This window comes from Sander lucioperca, chromosome 4, assembly GCF_008315115.2.
Source record: "Sander lucioperca isolate FBNREF2018 chromosome 4, SLUC_FBN_1.2, whole genome shotgun sequence".
Taxonomy (NCBI): Eukaryota; Metazoa; Chordata; class Actinopteri; order Perciformes; family Percidae; genus Sander; species Sander lucioperca.
In genome coordinates, this window is record NC_050176.1 from 1259667 (window position 1) to 1279292 (window position 19626).

The window sequence follows — 19626 nt, forward strand, 5'->3', positions numbered from 1 at the left end:
AGAAAACACATACAAATAGACAAAACACAAGCAAATTAAGAAAACAACTTCATTAATTTGACAACACACGGCAGCATTCAGCAAACGCGCTGCAAATACACACAACACAACCAAATACACAAACGCACTGCAAATACACACAACACAACCAAATACACAACGCACTGCAAATACACACAACACAACCAAATAACAACAAAAAAACGCTGCCTCCAGAGGGAGCAGCTAGTGGAACAGCTGGATTTTCGACCCCATGGGGGGGGGGGGAGAGAGAGAGAGAGAGAGAGAGAGAGAGAGAGAGAGAGAGAGAGAGAGAGAGAGAGGGAGAGAGAGAGAGAAAGAGAGAGAGAGAGAGAGAAACTGCATAGACTGTAAATATTAAGTCTATGTTTGAGATATGTTTTCTCTCGTTTGGTGGGTGTGTCTCGGCTCAGGTCACAGATTATACTCAATCAGCTGAGACGTCTGTAAACTCGTGGTGATAAAACATTTAAAACTGCATCAGCGTTTAATGCTGACGTTTGTTTAAGACACATGAGAGGGTTTAATTTCGAGTTCCGAAATTACTGAAGTAGGCTATAGGCCTCCTCAAGTGTAATATTGTGATTATACAACAGAATAAGTGATCAATCTGTATTCATATTGTGGAGCAATTCACTCTTGAAATACAAAAAACAGACAGGATTTCTAGTCCCTCCCTGTTTAGTAAACCAGCCAGTTTACCGTGGGATTTATCAAACTGAATATATCCCGCCAAACACAAAACTGCTTTGCTAACGCCATCGTGTTGTAAGTAAGACATCTGCTGGCTAGTGAATACAATAACTTTTTCAGCAGATGTCTTACTTACAAAACAATTATGTTATCATGTTATCATGATAATATATTATCATGTTATTAATAATAATAATAATAATAATAATAATAATATGAATTGAATATACAGTCTATGGACGGGAAGGCATGAGACGGGAGTTCTCTTTTTACTATGCAGCCATACCCGACTGGAGAACTTCCGTTGTGTAATCTGGATGCAGCGTTTTTTTGTTGCATTTGTTTTCGGGATTTGCGTGCTTTTCTTTTTGCATCGTTTTTTATTTGCAGCGCGTTTGTGTATTTGGTTGTGTTGTGTGTATTTGCAGCGTGTTTGCTGAATGCTGCGCATGTGTTGTCAAATTAATGAAGTTGTTTTCTTAATTTGCTTGTATTTTGTCTATTTGCATGTGTTTTCTTAAGTTGCAGGGCGTTTGCCCCGGTCAGCCACCGTAAGTCAGTTTCATAAAAAAATGCATTAACATATCAAAGAAAATCAATAACACTTTCAACATTAGGAATTGAAGAGGGGATTGTAAAATACCATGTAGAAAAAGTAGTTTTGTACAGTCAGCTTTTTCCTTTCGAGCAGCCCATACATGGAATAGCATACCCACAGAACTAAGGAACATCACATCTATCAAATCCTTCTCCAAATCCATTAAGCATTGTTATTGACTAATCAAATATGCTGCCATAATCCGGAATGTGTTTGTATAGTAGTGTCTCTGTATGTGCTTGGTGCTTCTGTGTTGTTGATGTGTTTTAATGTGTGTCTATGCACTTTTACCTGTGTCTATATGTTATGTTTCTCTCATGCCATCAACCTGCCAGCTGTCATGATCTGGAATAGGGATCGACCGATATGGATTTTTTAGTGCCGATATTTGGAGGCGATACTGCTTTTGCTCCCTCAATTTACATCATAAAAATGTAAACCCTGCCACACTGGATTTGTTTTCGGAATCTGCTCTGCCATTTCTTTAAAAATAATAAACAAAAACACAGATCAATGTCACTTCTGCAATCATCTTACATTCATATCACCCAAATTATGTGTGCAATGTGCATCATATGGATGGGTGCACTGCATATGGTTAACTGTGCAAGGGTAAAAGGCTTTCATCAACATCTACAACACAGCCTTGATGATGCATTGCTTGCTGACATATTATAAACAAAATGTCATTTGTCAACACATTTAAATAATTTAAGAAATCAATAAACCTGAAAAGTAGCCATTGAAATAAATCAATGGCCGATGCCGATACACGTAAAAATGCAAATATTGGCCCAATATATCGGCCGGCCGATAAAAGTGGTCTATCACTAATCTGGAATAGTGGTTGTGTCATTTTACTTGTCTATGCTTATGTGTTCTTGTTTTATGCTTATGTGTTGTATTGTTGTAACTTATCTAATGTCTCTTAATCTCTTTTAAGCCATTAACCCTCTAGGGACTGCAGATGAAAATGAATGTGCATGGCTAAATCTGGCACATTTCCATGTTGGACTTTGTGCTCATGTTAATTAATGTGCGTTGTCCCTTTTAAATAAAGAAAGCTAAAAAAAAACAAAAACAAATGAAATTACTACAAAAGTGAAAATGAATGAAGGCATCTCTTCAAAGAAGCCGGTGCACTTATTTAAATATATATAAATAATACGGGAACATTTATATTATAATGAGCAAATTCATTACTGGAAAATAGTTGCATTACAAGAGAGATGTAATACAGATAATAAGCAGGCAACATAAATTGATGATTCAATATTGCACAACCTGGTCTTTACGTTTGGTCTGTCGTTAAAAAAACGATTAAAAAACATTAGAGACATTAGAGTGGGAGATAATGAATGTGCTCTTAGCGTGGAAGAAGCAGACTAAGAGGAGTAATATGTAGGCAAAGACAGACAATGACTCACAAGCCAATTACAATTCCCTGAGCTTCAGCTAATAACCAACTGGCGAAAGCATGACTTTCACTACAACGAAAAAATCCATTCACATTTAGTTGAAACATAATTCTTTGTGTATCTTTCAGCATGCAGCTGAATCAGGTGCTTCTCAGTTCTAGCACATCAAACCTCTAAGGGAACTGGAGCGCACTAATTGATTTGCAGCCTTTAATTGTGCAAACAGACGAACATTTCAGCACTACTGTGTCTTCATCAGAGTCAAAACGAGTCGTTTTGACTCTGATTAAAGGCTGAAAATCAATCAGTGTGTTCAAGTCCCTCTTCTTCCCTTGGAGATCTATTCAAATATATGCACCCACGCAGATCAGGAACAACTATGTTTTTAAAGTGTCCAAATCTTTCTTTTGTCTACCAAACTCACTGATGAGGACGGTCTCTGCAATGGACTAAAACATGACAACTGTGTGCGTTTTAATACTGAGTGTATATATGCATGTATGTCTGCAAGAGTGTTAAAGTCACAATGGTCCTCCTGGGACATGCGTGAAAAGGTGAATGTTTGTTTGTCTCTATATGAATGCACATGTGTGTCAGTGTGTGCATGAGTGTGTTTCTCTGACCCAGCCATGACCAGGACAGACTTGACAGCTCTCATGCCAAAGTCGTAGTGGTCCTGCTGAGACAACTGCTCAGAGCACAGCTTGTACATCTGGGTCATTTTCCTCGCTAGAGTCTTACTGGACTGGAATCCCTCGGAGTACAAAATCACCTGAAGGAAGGGAGAGAAAAAAGGCACTGATAAAAGATATGAAGAGAAAATGATCAAGCACAATCGAACAACGCACACGCAGAGAGCCTGTTACCTCAGCAATGAGTGCGTAGTTTGGCACCATCATGGCTATGGGTCTAAAGAGAGCTTTAAGGTTGTCAGGTAGCTCTGTTCTTCCAGCATAGCCTGGGTTCATGGTGATGAATGCAGCACACGTCATCACCAGCTTGATCTCCCGGCCCTCAAATCGAAACCTTGACAGCTGCAAAACAGAGTGTTAGATGTGAGATGCTCCTGTTTATGTGTGCATGTGATGTCTACACAAGCAAGTAAAGTCTGCATGTGGCGGGGATGTATGGACCTAATTAACTTCTAATTTATGTAATCTGTGCTGGCACCTAACCTGATGGTCTTGATAGAAAATACAGTAATGCTACAGTAGATTACTGACTGCTATTCAGTTGAAATGTACATATTACATATTTTAATTTGCTCTGTTGTAGTCTTCTTTATCTTAGTTTGCCATGCAATTTAAAATTTGCAAATTATTGTAAACTTAGCTGCTAGCTGAGACAAATCAGCCCCTCCTCCCTCTTTCAGCTGTAAATCTACAAGTATTACTAACTATTTTGCACGTCATTGAAGTCATCGGACTTTGGCGGTGTAGGTTTGAGTACCTGGGAGGAGGACAGGATGAATGACTGATACTGAATGAGGTCTGTTGAGGACAAAAAGTCTTGAGTTTTGATTGTTTTTAAACTTCCCTCAGTATGAGTTTATATAGTTTGCTACAAACAACATTTAGTTTCCGCTGGAAAGTGAATGGCATTGTTTCCTTGTGCTACTTTCAGATTGTTCGGTTTTAAAGATAATTTCTTCTTTCTTCATAATGTGTAGGCCTACTCCTTTTTGCTATTTAAGTAGTTTATCTTTCACCGGGTTTATACAGATTGCTGAAGCGCTACCCGCTTCCTTTTTGCACCCATGTTGAGCAATTGTGCTATTGCAGCTCTCGTTTTGCTGCGTCGTCTATTTTTCCCACAAGGCGGGGCGAATCTTGCAAGAAAACCCATTAATAATCCAATTTAAACCATATAGAAGATATATTAAATGTAATAGAAATTATCTGATTCTGATAAATGATCAAATATGCATGCCCTGATTGCCAACCGTTTTGATTTTCTTGCCCATTTCCCTGCTGTTCCAGCAATTTCAATTCCCCAGATTTTTACATGATGAAAAATCAGCCCATCCACTGTTTATTTAGAAATAGCTGAGTGTCACTGCTGTTTGTGATTGTTTTTTTTCTTCTTCTAAATTATGTAGGCCTACTTGTGCCACACATTCATTTGTGTAAGAAGAGAGAGCGACAGAGAGAAGCAGGGAGACACACACGCGCACACGCGGTGGTGTGTCGTACATCTGCATGTAGCCTACTTTGCGTGTGCTACTAAGCACAAAACAGTTAAAATAGCTGGCAGCAACAACAACAACAACATCCACGGTGTATTGAGGAAGTTAACCAGCTGATGATGGGAGATAATAGAGATAAAGCCTGTGTCGTGCCAATAGTTTGAAAGGGCCATAGCCGATGGGGAAATACCAACAATGACATCATTGCACTAATTACGACCAATAGTGGAACTCCATCCAGTGACAAAGCGACAGAGGGACAGAGTTTTGATGTTGTTGGGCTAGTCCTACTGTCCAGCCATTAATATGAAGCTAGATATTTATTTTTTTACAGTGACAACTGGAAACCATCAGCACAGTGGTACAGTGGACTCAGTTGTCTAATCGTCAACTGACCCACTCTTGAGATCTGTAAGCTTATCACTTGCTATTACTTAGAATTTTAGGATAGTGGGGCAATGTTCTTCGCCAATATAAGTGTCTTGGGAACAATGCAAAAGTGGTGTTGTATGTGAGTGTGGGTGTACCTTATCAGCTTTGGCGTTTCGTATGGTTATGAGCTGCTGAGCGATGACAGACAACACTTCGATGTCGATTCGGTTAAATTCGTCAAAACAACACCAAGCACCTGACTGAGCGAGCCCACTGAAGAAGCGCCCCATCATCTGGAAGAGAGAAGTGTGACAAAATCAGGGAAGGAAATATTACGGGTGCAGGTTTGGGTTGTCATTTCTACTTCTGTTTTTAAGCATTGTTTCATAAAGTGGGCATATTAAGGTCATGTGAGACTGTCCCTGTAATTCAAGGTTACACATCAAATTCACTCATTCAATACCCTCTTGTACAGATGAAGACATTTGCCCATATACAGTAAACTAGCTGTTAACATGATTTAGGGACAAAGTTAGGAGAGAGAGAAAAATATTAAATTAAATTAATTAATTAAATTCAAGAAAATGTAATGTAGGTAAAAATAACTACAGTACGCTTATATTTTTTGTTTTTACATTTCATTTATTGTAAATTATTTCTGATTGGAGGTCTGAGTTCAATAGTACATCTTTTCTCACCACAAATAAAGCCAAGTATAGAACTTTGAGAATTAGTCATATTTTATTAATTACATTGCCACACATAATCCCTTTAAAATCAGCTTGGGATCAACCTTGTCCATGGAACATTAAGTTGGAAAAAATAAAAGTAACCATACAGTATGTTAAACAACTAAATCCCTGTAAGAAAGTTTTTTTAGGCTTTTAAATGTTAAGCTTTTTGAGCAGAAGGGTAAAATAAAATGTATGTTTGCAGCTGCAGAAGAGAGGTAGTATGAGTAAATATAATTATAGTTGCATTATGTTGTGTGAATTGCATCACTTCCATGGGTGACACAAAAAACACTTTTCAAAGTTATTAATATCTCATGGACAGCAGAATTAAATGTTACAGTTAAATTTTGATTAGCCACGGTGGAGAAGAGCTGAATAAAGCACTAACACATAAAACCACATAGTGCTGTGATTCTAGCCCGGCTAAATTAAAGCTCTGTCCCACTCTAATACACAGGTGTGCGCTATGAATAACTAACTACAGCAGACAGGGAGAATGTCTTTCCAGTTGTCATGCCAGCGTGTCATTTCAGCTGTACTGACTGTAACCTCTCTGCACTGCAAGACAAAGTAATTAACATTCAAATTTACCATATGGTGTGTATTAAGGATAAAGGCCCAATATGGACTTTGGGGGTTTACAAAGTACAGATATATTATTGTATATGACTGAAGGTTACTTCGGATGAAATATCAGCATTGTGTTTGTCAACTGATCATACTTAATCAAAACTTACTGACCCAAACAGCTTGTTGAGGCATCCCTTTTTGTTTACATTTGGATGTGCCTTTTACTAGATCATTAATGCAAGAAATACACACAGAAATAACACATATAAGTTTTTTATCAGCCATATACAGTATGATCCCTATCATACTATCACATGCAATTCTTTGTCAAACAGCTACAATGTTTTAGTTGCATACAACTATTAAAGGCTCTGTACAGTGTATCTATGCTTTAACTGGCACCGGCACTTGAATGCTTTCACAATAGTGCCATCTAATGGTGTTACTTGGTAGGTACAGTCAGAGTGAGACAGCCTTCCAGAGCTAATTGAAATAGTTATTTGGAGTAATTGGAAACAAAAGGAGGATAAGGGTGAATGTAGGTGAAGAGGTGCAGGGGAAGAAATAAAGGATTACATAATTAAGAACCGAGTGGACAAACAAGTAAGCATGAGAAACAAAAAGTGTAATAAAAGGATGTGGGTTATAGATAAATACAGTTTGTCATGCCTGACCTTGTAGTCAAGTCCATCAGAGCAGTTGAAGACCACACACTGTATGGCCAGGGCCTTAGCCAAGTCCTTGGTGGTTTCTGTTTTGCCCGTCCCTGCTGGCCCAGCTGGAGCTCCTCCCAGGTCTAATTGGAGAGCCCCCATCAGACACAAATAGCAACGGTCCTGGGAAGGGTGACAGATAAAGGACTGTTTGAATACCAATGACACACACAATATGCTGTGTTCCTGTGTTACGTTTTCAGTTCTAGCTACTACAGGACAAACATTTTATAGGCTACACTATATGCTTGGTTTGGACATTAGCTACACTTTTGTAGCTTGGTTGTTTGTGGCTTTTCCATACAGGTGTGTGGGTTTACAAACAAACTGAATGAAGTAAAGTAATATTTATGAAGCTCTGCCACTGGTGGAAGCTTGTTCACTGCAGTTGCATTCAAAATAATAAATAATATTCATAAATAATATGTGTTACAAGGTGTTACATTAATGTTGGAACAGGATAGGATGTGTGTATCAGTATCATTGTGTATTATTGTGTTACCGTGAGTGGTGTGATAACTAGTCTTGGACACGCTCCCAGGTATTCATAGCCATAGATGTAAGTGGACAGAGCCATTTTGGCTACACAGTTGTCCAGGTCCAGGTCCCAGTAGTAGCGTAGCTGTCTCTGCCATTCAAAGTTAGACCTTGTGTCCACCTGAAAAACAAGTTAGAAGCAGAAATTACTTTAAGGTAGTGAGAATTTTCTAATTACCTGAAAACACCCAGTCAATGCCAAACCTGCACCTATTATACCAAGCCTAGGACAGACATTGTGTGTGTGTGTGTGTGTGTGTGTGTGTGTGTGTGTGTGTGTGTGTGTGTGTGTACTATTGTACCTTCTGGTTGACTAGATCTGTGACAATGTCTCTGGCATGGACGTCAATGGTGATAAGGGCAGTGATGATATTACGATGTAAAGTAGGCAGTTGTCCTCGTACCAATGTCGCCAGGGCATTCAGCCTCTGGAAAACATGCACGCACGCACGCACGCACGCACGCACGCACGCACGCACGCACGCACGCACGCACGCACGCACGCACGCACGCACGCACGCACGCACGCACGCACACGCACACACACACACACACACACACACACACACACACACACACACACACACACACACACACACACACACGTGTAGATTTATTTTGTCAAATCTAATCTTTAACCAGACATTTCCGGAAAGAAAGCTAGCAGTAAAGTAATTAGTGTGGTTTACATCAATGTTAGTGAGTTCAAATTCCTGCAGGGCAGCAAAGCGGTCGTGGTCTCCCTCCAGACAGGCATCCATGTCCCTGCACCACATCATCTGGGAGATAGTCAGCACCACCTGGTGGACACACACACACACAACTGAAAGCTTTAGACAATAGCAATCATTCTTAAAGTCTTGGTCAGCTCCTGCAAGTGAGCAATCACAGAATTACAATATGGTTAGAAAAAAAAAGTATAATAGTAAAAGTAAAATGTACTGGTACATGTGTGAAGATGTCTAGACATTTTTTTTGACATGGAAAACCCAGAGTGTAAAACTATAGGAACTATAGCGCAAAGGTCTGTTTCTTAAAAGTTTGTGTGTACGAGTGTGAGTGTGTGTGTGTGTGTGTGTGTGTGTGAGTGTGTGTGTGTGTACCTGTGATGAATGTCCAGCCACCACCCATTCCTCTCTAGGCTTCACCTGGTAGTCAGCAATGGCAGCCTTGCTGAGGCGTCGCAGAGAGGCATACATTGCCTCCTCCACCTTGCAAAGCCAATCTTCCACATTGCCTTGTGCCTTCAGGCCTTTAGTCAAACCCACCTACAGTTACACACAGGACAAAACCAGTTACAGTTAAGGAAATAACTACATGAGTCTCATCTTTTTTATTAAGGGTTCACTGTGATTCCTCTGCATTAATTCTCACAACCTTCATTTGCCTTTCATGATCAAAGGACTGCAAGGGTGATAACTAATAACTCCTTGTGGTCATGACTGACAAGCCCTATGCCTGATACAGCCACCAGCTGTGAGCAATCAGTGCAAGCAAAATTGCCACTGCACTCAAAAATGTGGTTATCATCCTTTTGGCAGAATATGTGTGTGGTATGATGTCAAACACAATTATACCACAATGATTGCTGTGGTATGATGAAAAGAGGCTGGTCTTCAGCTGGTACAAAGAAACCTGAAGCCAGAGCAGAAAAGGCTACAAAGTCTGAGTACGAGACCAGTCAAATTCTTAAATTCTCAAGGCAACAAATTCTAAACACGTGTAAGTTTCTAAACCTTTTTTGAAACTGAGAGCTACTTCATGGGTACTGAGTCATACGAAGGGCTACCAGTTTGATAAACTCTTCTGAAATAACAAATTTGCTCAGTTTGCCTTTAATTATATATGATTATTAATGATTAATGATACTCATCTATGTGAAGACACTGATTACGTTAAGGATTTCTCACAATAATTATCAACAATGACTTAACAAGGTGAGAAACAGATAATGTCAATATTCAATTCACAATACTATTATTACTTAACTATTTAAATTAAAAAAATGTCCAGTGTTTGCCATACTGCTTTTACAAGTGTTGGCATACATTGAGAACCTGCTTTATTCTTGCACTTACGAGTGGTGTCATTCAAGATAGCTGACAGGGTGAACTAATTGTTATTGTTTATACAGTATGGAAGGTCTTTTTTCACTCACACTCTCATTCTCAGCAAGAACTGAAACAATATAATAACAGGTAGAATAAAACAGATTATGGTGACCGAAGGTGTTCATTTAGTTAATGTTAATGTTACTCAAACCTGACCTTCTCTCCCTCAGGAGAAACCATGTACAGAATGTCTTTGCTATAGATGTTCTCCTGTTCTTCAGTATCCAGCCCAGTTTCTGTATTGGCCCCAGAAGATTGTTCAGACAGCAAAGCAAACTCTAGCCGTATAATGGCATCAAAACACTTCCTAAGGTGGGGCTGCACTGCCTGTGGGTTTCTTGTCTGGGCCAATATCTTAAGCAGCTCATCATTAGATAAGAAGTAGAACCTGCGAGGGACAGATAGAGGACTTATCAGAGTACTTAACACGACACATCAGCATTCACATCATTACGTTTATCACTCAGTGCACACTGGGAAGAGATGTTTAGAGTAACAACTGGTAGTAACCTGTCAAGGGAGAAAATGCAGAGCTTCATACTATGTATTTCACAGCTTATGTTTAAAATTTTGTTTGTGCACAGGGAAAACTAATCAGGAAACAAAGTAAAAACAAGCAGAAAGTTTAAGATGACAAAGAGGATGAAGTATGATGTAAAAATGTGTTGTTTCAATATGTAACAAACCAAGCATGTGTGTACCTGGGGAAGATGACTCTCTTGGATTCCAGGTAGTCTTCCAGACACTTCTGTATCTCATCCAAAAGAGTGTTGTTGTGCTGAAAAGTCTCCAAAAGATCTGTGTAGAACAAAAACACATGCATGTGTGGTCGTCTGTCTTCCTGTCTCCACATATACATGTCTTCTTGTCTATTTTTCCATCAATGCTGTATGGCTAAATACCAGGGTGTGTGGCTGCTTTAAAGGCATTGGGCATCTTATTGACCCTTGCCATGATCTCCTTCCAGGACTTGTCCACCTTAAGAAACATCTTGGACTCAGCAGGCAGCTGCCTTTTGATGTCTGGTGCCAAGAAAATACTCTCTAGGTATAGCCAGCTCCTTTGGCACGTAAGCCACTCATCCTGGCAAGGAGGATAGAAAGAAAAGAGGGAAAAGAAAGAAATTGAGGAGGAGGGAAGGCAGTGGGAACAATGTGAGTGGAAAGAGAATTAAAGCCGTAAAGTAAACTTAATAGTGTGAATAAACTGCAGTCTCAGATGTGATGCAGTTAGTCTTTTCTTTCATGAACTCAATAAACATTAAAAAAAAATGAGAATTTATTTTGCAAGCAGTTTGGCTTCTTGTTTGTAGCCACTAGGGAGAGCTACTGTGTAACATTTGAAGCCAAATCCAAAGTCAAAATCTGCATTAAGCATGTAGAGAACAACTGAAATATCTGTGCTATTCGTCTCTATGCTTTTACCAGTGTTTGGTTAAAGAGGGTCAGCTGTCTCAGCAATTTGTCCACCTTGGACTTGATGGGACCTACGTAGCGAGATGATGCCACCGTGCCCGCATTGATAATGCTGTCATCCAAGAGTACCTTAACAGTAAACAAACATGAAAACATACAATTAGTTGTAATAAAACAATACTATTGAGCTACAACAGACCTGTGCCTCAGAGTGTTTCTGCTCCATGTTACCACCTGGATCTCTTCTGTGCCTCCCAAGATGAAGACCTCTTTGGAGTCACCGTGAGACAGCACAGTGAACTCTGTGGTCTTCCACACATCCTCCACCTGCATGGCTCATTAAGAGGGCAGAAGGTTAAAGTTAAAGTATCAAATACGACTTGCGGATAATTGCGATAATTAGTTGATTAACCGATTAGTCGGTCCATTAAAAATTTGTTGACAATCGAATAAATGTATTAGTATAATAAATAAATGTTTCAGTCAAGCAAAAATGACAAACATTCTCTGGTTTCTGATTTTCTAATTTGAGCAATTGCTGTTTTTCTATATAAAAGATTAAAATTTAATATCTTAATGTTTTGGACTGCAATTTAACCGTGAAATTGTAAATGTTTATGTTGTGTAAATGTTTTCACTTTAGAATAAATTTTTTTATAGAATAAATGATTATGGATTAATTATGAAATCATTAGTTGCAGCCCTACTCCAGAGACAACTCTACCCTGCCAGCATAACTGTCAGCTTTTGTATGAACTCCCCACATGCATGTTTAACTCTACTACATTACAACTTATCACTCCAGTGTATCTATATTTGCATATAGTGTAGTAGAAAGTTACTTGTTGCTGCACATTCCATTCTATTCCTATTGGGCATTTTACTAAAATGAAAGTAAATGAAACCATATACAGTATATTCATGGCAAACATGGTGATCAGGCTTTCATTGTCTCTAGAGACATAAATTCCATTTAATGGGATACGTTGACATTTTTTTAAATACACATATTCGTTGTCTTGTTGGTGAGATGACATGATTGATACCACTGTCCAAGAGTGGTATCAATCTTCTCATCTGACTCAACAAGAAAGCACATAAGCATGTATCTAAAATATTCTTACTATTCTTTTAAAAACAAAACTAAATTAATCAATCTTTGGCAACATATTTGTGGAACAAATCTGTGCAACTCTGCACCTCCTGGAACATTAGCTTCCTCTTGAGAGGGGCCTGTCTGGGCTCTCGTCCTCATTACAAAACTGTCAGTCTGCTATAGCAGAGAGAGTCTTGCTTTAACAGTGGACCAGAGGAACTGATTTTAATTGGCTATAATCAATGTCAGCTTCTACCATATCCTTACATCAAATTAAAACCATGTTGCAACCATCAGTGCATCACATGCCACCAGAGACTAGTCATAAAAAAACAAAGTTTACTACAACACACCCACTGCATTTTGTGCCATGGGTCAATTCACACTAATATGGTTTATTAATAATGGCAGAAATCTCTGTTATGTGATGATATGATTCTTGAGTCATACATATCATATTGAGTCATCAAATTGGGATGAAAAAGCAACTCATATTCAAAAAACAGGAAGTTAGAGTACAATTCCATTGAAGTTTCTCCAGTAGATATAGATGGACATACAAGTTCTGCATACATTTCATAGTTCTCTTTCCACGCACCTTTGTAATAATGTTCTCCACTGATGCTTCTCCTGAAGCCTGTCCTGACACCTAAAAGTCACAGGTTGTGTTAGTCCTGTTTCCAGGTCAGGCTTAAAGATATTAATTATAACCAGCCTGTGTACTTTTATCATTGACCTCATTTTGAGAAAAAAAATCTGTTTAGTGTAAGGTAGAACGTTAGATAAAGTAAGGGCAAGTATTACTGTAGTACATACAGTACTTTGACTTTTACCAACTTAATAGCCAGCAGTAAACAAGGCCCCACAAGTATACCAAGCAAGACAAGCTCATAATGTAGCCTATATTAACGTGTTACCTCCTGTATGTTCACGCCATAGGTGAAGACATTGAGCTCCTCCAAAACAACCACAGTAAGTTCCTCCACATTCAGGGAGGCCCCCACTACAGACTCCAGAGTCTTCCAGTGCTCCGGTTTCATACATGGGTTACGTAGATCAGTGATCACAGGCAGCTGAAGAAAACCATGAATATTTTGTAGATTAGGTCACAAAGCTGAAGTCAAGAACAACCTGGCTAAATCACTACTTGTGTGTACTGTCTATATTTTAATGTGGCATTGTTTCAAAAAGACATTTGTGATAACATTCTTTTTGTTGTTGTGTAATTTTGGGTAATTTGGGGTGGCAGTAGCTCAGTCCGTAGGGACTTGGGTTGGGAACCGGAGGGTCGCTGGTTCAAGTCCCAGTACGGACCAAAGTACAGAGTGTGGATTGGTAGCTGGAGAGAGATGCCAGTTCAACTCCTGGGCACTGCCAGGTGCTCTTGAGCAAGGCACTGTACCCCCCCCAACCGCTCAGGGCGCTGGTCCAGCACTGGCAGCCCACTCACTCTGACATCTCTCCATTTGTGCATGAATAGGTCCTGAGCATGTGTGTGTATTTCAGGCCTGTGTGTAGTGATTTCTAACAAACAGAGTGTAAATTGTAATTTCCCCACTAGGGATCAATAAACAGTATAAATTAATTTACGCCTCACACACACGTCAGTCGCTACAGGAACATCTGTCCTACTCACCCTCAGCTTCATGACTTCCACCTTGTCCTTAAGACTCGGCACTACATTGTTACGTGGCAGACCCTTCTCCAGCTGGTTGACATATTTGCTATATTTGGTGACCTGTGAGCTGAGCTGCTCCAGGTCCAGTTGCCCAAGTGTACTCTGGTGATGGGTGAACATGAAAAGACACGGTCAAGCTTAGAAGACAGGAAGAGCTGTTTACTTCACATACAATATTCTAAGTACACCTCACCTGCTTCCATCCATCTGATAATGAGTCCCATTCCTCTAAAGAGTCCCAAAGCAGCTTCTTCAGCCTAAACTCTGCAATTAACTCCGCCAAGGCGTCAAATTTGGTGACCTCCACCTTTATTCATCAGAATGTAGAGAGGAAAAACTTATTTGGGTTGGGTTGGTTGGCTTGTTTCTTGGTAAAGTTTAAAATAAATGACATTTCCTGCTTTGGACCAAGTTTTCCAACACAAAAAAAAGATTGTTATGACTTGTTTTTGTTGTTGGTGAAATAATCATTTTGGAATTACTAAAAGAATCACAGCACCTTGAATTTCTTTTGGTAGGAGGTGAAGGCGGAGGCCTGGGCCTGCAGCTCGTCTATGGAAATCTGGATCTCCCCCAGCAGCAGACGCACTTGGGAAGGATCTGCATTCATGTTAAGAATTTGTGGATCCTATACAGGAAAAACCACAAGGCAAACAAGTAAAAATAGAGCAAAGACATACATAGAGACACCTTGAGTAACAAGGCTCAGCATTAATAACACCCAACCAAACTATGGTTAATAGAAAAACAAATAAAACTCCACCACGTACCTGTGACTTAAACATGACCTGTACAGCGTCACGGTTCAGATCCTGGATGTCCTTTTGCAGGGACCTGCACAGCTTGTCTAAGCTGGACTCCCTCTCTGCCGCTGCCTCATCAATGATGATGTGCAATGAGCTAATGGTGGGTTGCAAGGTGGCGAAAACAATCAGATCCTCAGGTGGCGTAGGAACTGAGTACATGTTAATCAGATTGTACATCTGACATACTGTCTCCTGCTCCCCCTCGAGCACCGTAATCTGGGGAGAGTGAGAAAAAGAGTAAGAAACACTACAGTGTTGTAGAATGTCAGGAATATGAGAAAAAGATTGATTGATTAATTGGTTGATTGATTGAAGAGGGGACAAAAGAGAAGACTGGGTAGATTAATATATACTGTAAAAACATTTTTTTATTTACATCTGAATGGTTAGTTTGTCTTACCCTCTCCTTTATCTCATCCAGGAATGTGAGGAAGTTGGCTAACTCAGCTGTGGTGGAGGGAATGGACTCCAGTTTGAACTGAGCTTCACAAGCCTCAGCAATGGCAGCATCTAGCTTCTTCTTAGCCAGCTTGGTAAGCATCTCGTTGATGACCTGGAGGAGAGATGCGGAGCAGAGCAATGAATGATTCCTACATGCCTTTTTTACATTTTTACTGTAACGTTATTTGTTTTCACTCACTTAGGCTCTGGACATTGCTTATGTTTAAATTTCAGTGAGGTTTGAATAGCCTCACTGTCCTTTTGTTTAAATCACACAGCCATAAACTCATCATTACTCTTAAACCAAAAACAGTTGTGTAATACCAGTAGTATGTGTTTGCACATTGCTAGTCCTCACCTCCAGACAGCGGAGCGGGGAAGACACAAGCTTCTCTTTGAGCTCCGTTTTATCCACCAGCAGTAAGCCCAGATGTCTCTTCTGGTGGATGGCTAAGGCCTCCTTATGCTCACTATGGTAGAACTCCAGTGCTTTTTCAAAAAAGGATAAACCTGTGAGACAAAGCAGTCAACATCCATAAGTCATGAAGAACTGTTAATTTGTATGCTTTGAGTTTATTTATTTTTTATTTTGTGTGACCAAGTCCAGTCAGTTTTGGAAGATGCAAACATATTCACATATATATGTTCAAACATTAACATCATATAGCAAATGTATAAGGTGTTTCTTCCCCAGGAACAGATTAGGCACTGGGACAAGAAATTATAATAAATTAAATCTTTGGAAACTACTTCCTAACTCAATCCAAAAATGAATCTACCATTATCCCTCTCCCTTCTTTGAACAGTCTTCCCAGAAGTTTTCAAGGTGCTCACAAGTGCACTGTCAGACAGTTATTATATAGGCTAGTAATCATTTCAGTCAACACAACATTCAGTAGCACTGATTAAGATGTATGGTGAATAAAAAAAAGGTAAAACAATATACAAAAAATAACTTAAATCTTTAGACATGAAGTGAGTATTTGATTCAAACCTTTGAGGACTTCATGCTTTAACCACAACAGTTTTATAATTAAGGGCCAAATAATTCCATATAGATCAGTATTTTACATATACCTACACTTTTGGCAAAACTGGAAATATTTGAAACATGCACAACATGCAAGTAGTGGTCACTGTATGACGTAAACCTAACTGCGACGGACTACTATAGTAGGGTTTGATTTTCTGACAGTACTGCGTCTCAATGTAATACAGGTTGGCAATCTCCTGTCACATCTCAGATGTAAAGTCGCCTACACATGATCAGCGGTAAAACCGTGAGGTAGGGCGCAGAGTATAGTGGAGACACTTCAAAGGCAAAGTGCAGTGTAGGTAAACGCCATCATCGCTTCTGGCTACCTCTTTATCTTATTGGTTGCACTTTGAAAGGTCAGTGGCAAGGAGGTCAAAGTTGAAATAATTTTAACTCTGAACGCAGTGCTTGGTGGCAATTTTGGTGGCAAGTGGTAGCGATTCCTGTCAGTTGTCTCCGCCCTTCTCCCATTAGAAAACAATGGCACAACCAGCGCAGAATGGTTTTCCGCTGATGATGTGTAGAACTTGTCACAACAAGGAACTGTTTCCAATATAGTCTGCTTTCAACTGCACTACCATGCAATACTGCAGTTTTAACATACCTTTGAAAAAGGAAAATGCCTCTGCAAGTTCATTTTCCTATTGCAAATAATATACAAACCTATGATATGCTTTGGAAAATTGACGTATAGTAAAGACTAGAAAATACAAAGAATGATATGGTCTTTAAAAGGTACCCTGTGGAATTTTTGACCTCTATATGAAGCCATTTTTTCACAAATGGGTTCACATTTTGTTTGTATCACGGATGAGCATAAGGACACAACATGCACGTTGTGTGCTAGCACTGGGTTGACGTGATACACATTCCTGCTGCTGGTTTTACACTATTCTACTAATGGCCAATTGGTGGCAGTAACACACCAAGAAATGTAGCAATGGGCCAACAAAGGCAGTGAAGAATACTGTAGGCAAGCAAACAATAGATGTAAACAATGCAGTATTTCAGTGTTTCCCACAGATTAGAAAGCAAATTGTGGCCTTGGGGTGGAGGGAATCACACTGTTGGATGCTGTCCTCCTCTCCTACTTCACTGCCTAACAAATCTATCTCTTTCTCTCCCTGACCCTGTCTTTCACTGGTTGAAGCCTGAAAATATTGTAAACAAATTAATAACATAATTAATTACATTGGTCGGACTGTTCAGCTCTGTTTCAGACTGATAGCTCCGGTTCAGGCTGGTCCTTATCCTCAACACGTGCCTTTTTCAGTCGCGGAAAATACTTTTCAATACTCATCTGGGTTGAAGCAGCAAACATTCAGTTTAAGAGTAAAAAATGACATAACATTATTTATAATAAGTTTATTTGATTCTCTGCTACATATAGTGTTTTGACCTCGACAACCCAACTGCATTTTACCGCAAACTTGCGACTAGTTAACTTTCTAAAGCAGACGCAATTTCTTGTTTGCGACGTTGGGGGCTAAAAACACCAAACACCGCACGGTGGGAGGAGCTGTGTGTGTGTGTGTGTGTGTGTGTGTATGTGAGCGAGACACAAGTGACAGAGAGACGGAGGAGAGCAAGGAAAGGAAATGCAGCTGAACGTGTTTTAAATAGAGTTTTAAAAAAAAAATTAATAACGAAACGCAATGTGCGGCGGCCGGTGTTGATAGCGCTGCGCACCGCCACACATTTGTCTATGTGTGGGAAACACTGGTATTTAAATATGGATATAAGGACATCAGCTTTGCAAATGAAGAAATAAATGCATGCAACCTATTTGTTAATTCTCAAGAATACACCCAATGTGTTTTGGTTAGAAACATATTTATACTATACTTTCATTTGGACTGATAATTCACATAAGGCACAGTACTGGTTTAAGCAACAATGTTTTTGTTCCCAACTTGTTGAGTGTCTTTAAGTGTCCAAAATATGCTTCCAATACCAGTACAGCTAACAAAGGACAGAAGACTTATTCTCAGCTGAACTGCTCTTTGTGTTGTGAGTGTGAGATCTGTTACAAAAGTAATGTTTATGTTGATGTGTAGTACATCACCATGATCCTGTTGCCGCATTGCATCCAGATCCAGACTCTCATTCTCTTTATAGAACAGCCGAAAACGCTCAAATGTGTGTGAGTATACTTTTGCTGCGTCAAAGGCAAACTGGAGTGATTCCTAAGGGGGAAAAAAAGTCAAGCCCACTCATACACAGTAATGTACATACAAAGTCCAACCTCCAGAGATAGAAACTATGCAGTGAGTAAAAGTAAAAACTGACCTTGATGTCCTGGATGATACTTTGAAGGTGGTCATCATTTTCTATGATAGATGCCAAACAGGGGCCTTCTTCATATTTACTTTCCAATTCCTAAAAGTTAACAAAAGCATGTAAACACACATACACTCAAGTGCAGCTTTTTGTTTTTACATATCAACAACATTAGCATTTAGAACAACTACAACACATCAGGGCGGTCAGGTTGAGGTGATTTTTTTTACTACCTCATAGTCTCCAGGCTCTGTCAATGAATCAAAATCAGGATCTGCTGTAAGCGTAGTGACTGACATCACTGTTTCCTCAAACCACCCAATGATCTCTGCAACACTCTCCTGTAGGAATTAACAAAAAATATACTGTAGATTGGTATTTAATGGGTAGTAAATAATGTAATGTGTAACAGTTTGTGACAATTTGAGAAAACTAACCAGAAAGTTCTCCTCAGAGGGTTTGTAAGTCAAAGCATTTGGGTCCAGCATCAGCTCAGAGGTGAACATAGGTGGGTCACGGCGTGTTTCTGACTCAACAGACTAATAAAGACACACACACACCAACCTTAACCAAAACTGAACACTGCTCTGTGTTTGCTTGAAAACTCGATTTGGTGGCTATAGTTATTATTGTGGTTACTGTAAACAATACAACGTATTATGAATAATAATAATAATAATAATAATAAAACAAAGACTTACCTTCTTATCTGTCTCTTCTTCAGTAGGGTCAGTGGCAGCCTCAGCGCGCTGGCTCCAGCTCTGAATAATGCCATGGCTAGGCGTTTGACGTACCTGCTCCTGGAACACAGCCAGCAGTTCTGTGACTGCATTCACCACTAAGATGTGCAAGGCGTTGACGACCAAATAGTCAACAAGACGGATAAAACTGGGTAGGTGAGGGACAGAGGAGGATTGGACTG

The 19626-nt window shown here is 39.6% G+C and overlaps 1 protein-coding gene across 3 annotated transcripts in view; it reads right to left on the bottom strand.

Moving 5' to 3' along the window:
- Positions 1-19626, bottom strand: part of dnah6 (dynein, axonemal, heavy chain 6) — a 59732-nt gene that overhangs the window by 36701 nt on the left and 3405 nt on the right. For 2 of the 3 annotated variants that reach the window (XM_036000632.1, XM_031293574.2), the window contains 26 exons: positions 19406-19592; positions 19142-19243; positions 18938-19045; positions 18714-18803; positions 18490-18610; positions 15747-15898; positions 15348-15500; positions 14912-15163; positions 14641-14769; positions 14335-14448; positions 14100-14243; positions 13381-13536; positions 13062-13112; positions 11602-11694; positions 11377-11496; positions 10855-11035; positions 10654-10750; positions 10109-10340; positions 8945-9109; positions 8531-8641; positions 8144-8269; positions 7807-7962; positions 7266-7427; positions 5443-5580; positions 3597-3764; positions 3354-3502 (listed from right to left, as the gene is read on the bottom strand). In XM_036000632.1, coding sequence (XP_035856525.1) covers positions 3354-3502; positions 3597-3764; positions 5443-5580; positions 7266-7427; positions 7807-7962; positions 8144-8269; positions 8531-8641; positions 8945-9109; positions 10109-10340; positions 10654-10750; positions 10855-11035; positions 11377-11496; positions 11602-11694; positions 13062-13112; positions 13381-13536; positions 14100-14243; positions 14335-14448; positions 14641-14769; positions 14912-15163; positions 15348-15500; positions 15747-15898; positions 18490-18610; positions 18714-18803; positions 18938-19045; positions 19142-19243; positions 19406-19592 — 3657 coding nt within the window. Of the gene's footprint in view, positions 1-3353; positions 3503-3596; positions 3765-5442; positions 5581-7265; positions 7428-7806; positions 7963-8143; positions 8270-8530; positions 8642-8944; positions 9110-10108; positions 10341-10653; positions 10751-10854; positions 11036-11376; positions 11497-11601; positions 11695-13061; positions 13113-13380; positions 13537-14099; positions 14244-14334; positions 14449-14640; positions 14770-14911; positions 15164-15347; positions 15501-15746; positions 15899-18489; positions 18611-18713; positions 18814-18937; positions 19046-19141; positions 19244-19405; positions 19593-19626 lie in introns of those variants that run through there. The other variant, XM_036000633.1, reaches the window with a different exon arrangement.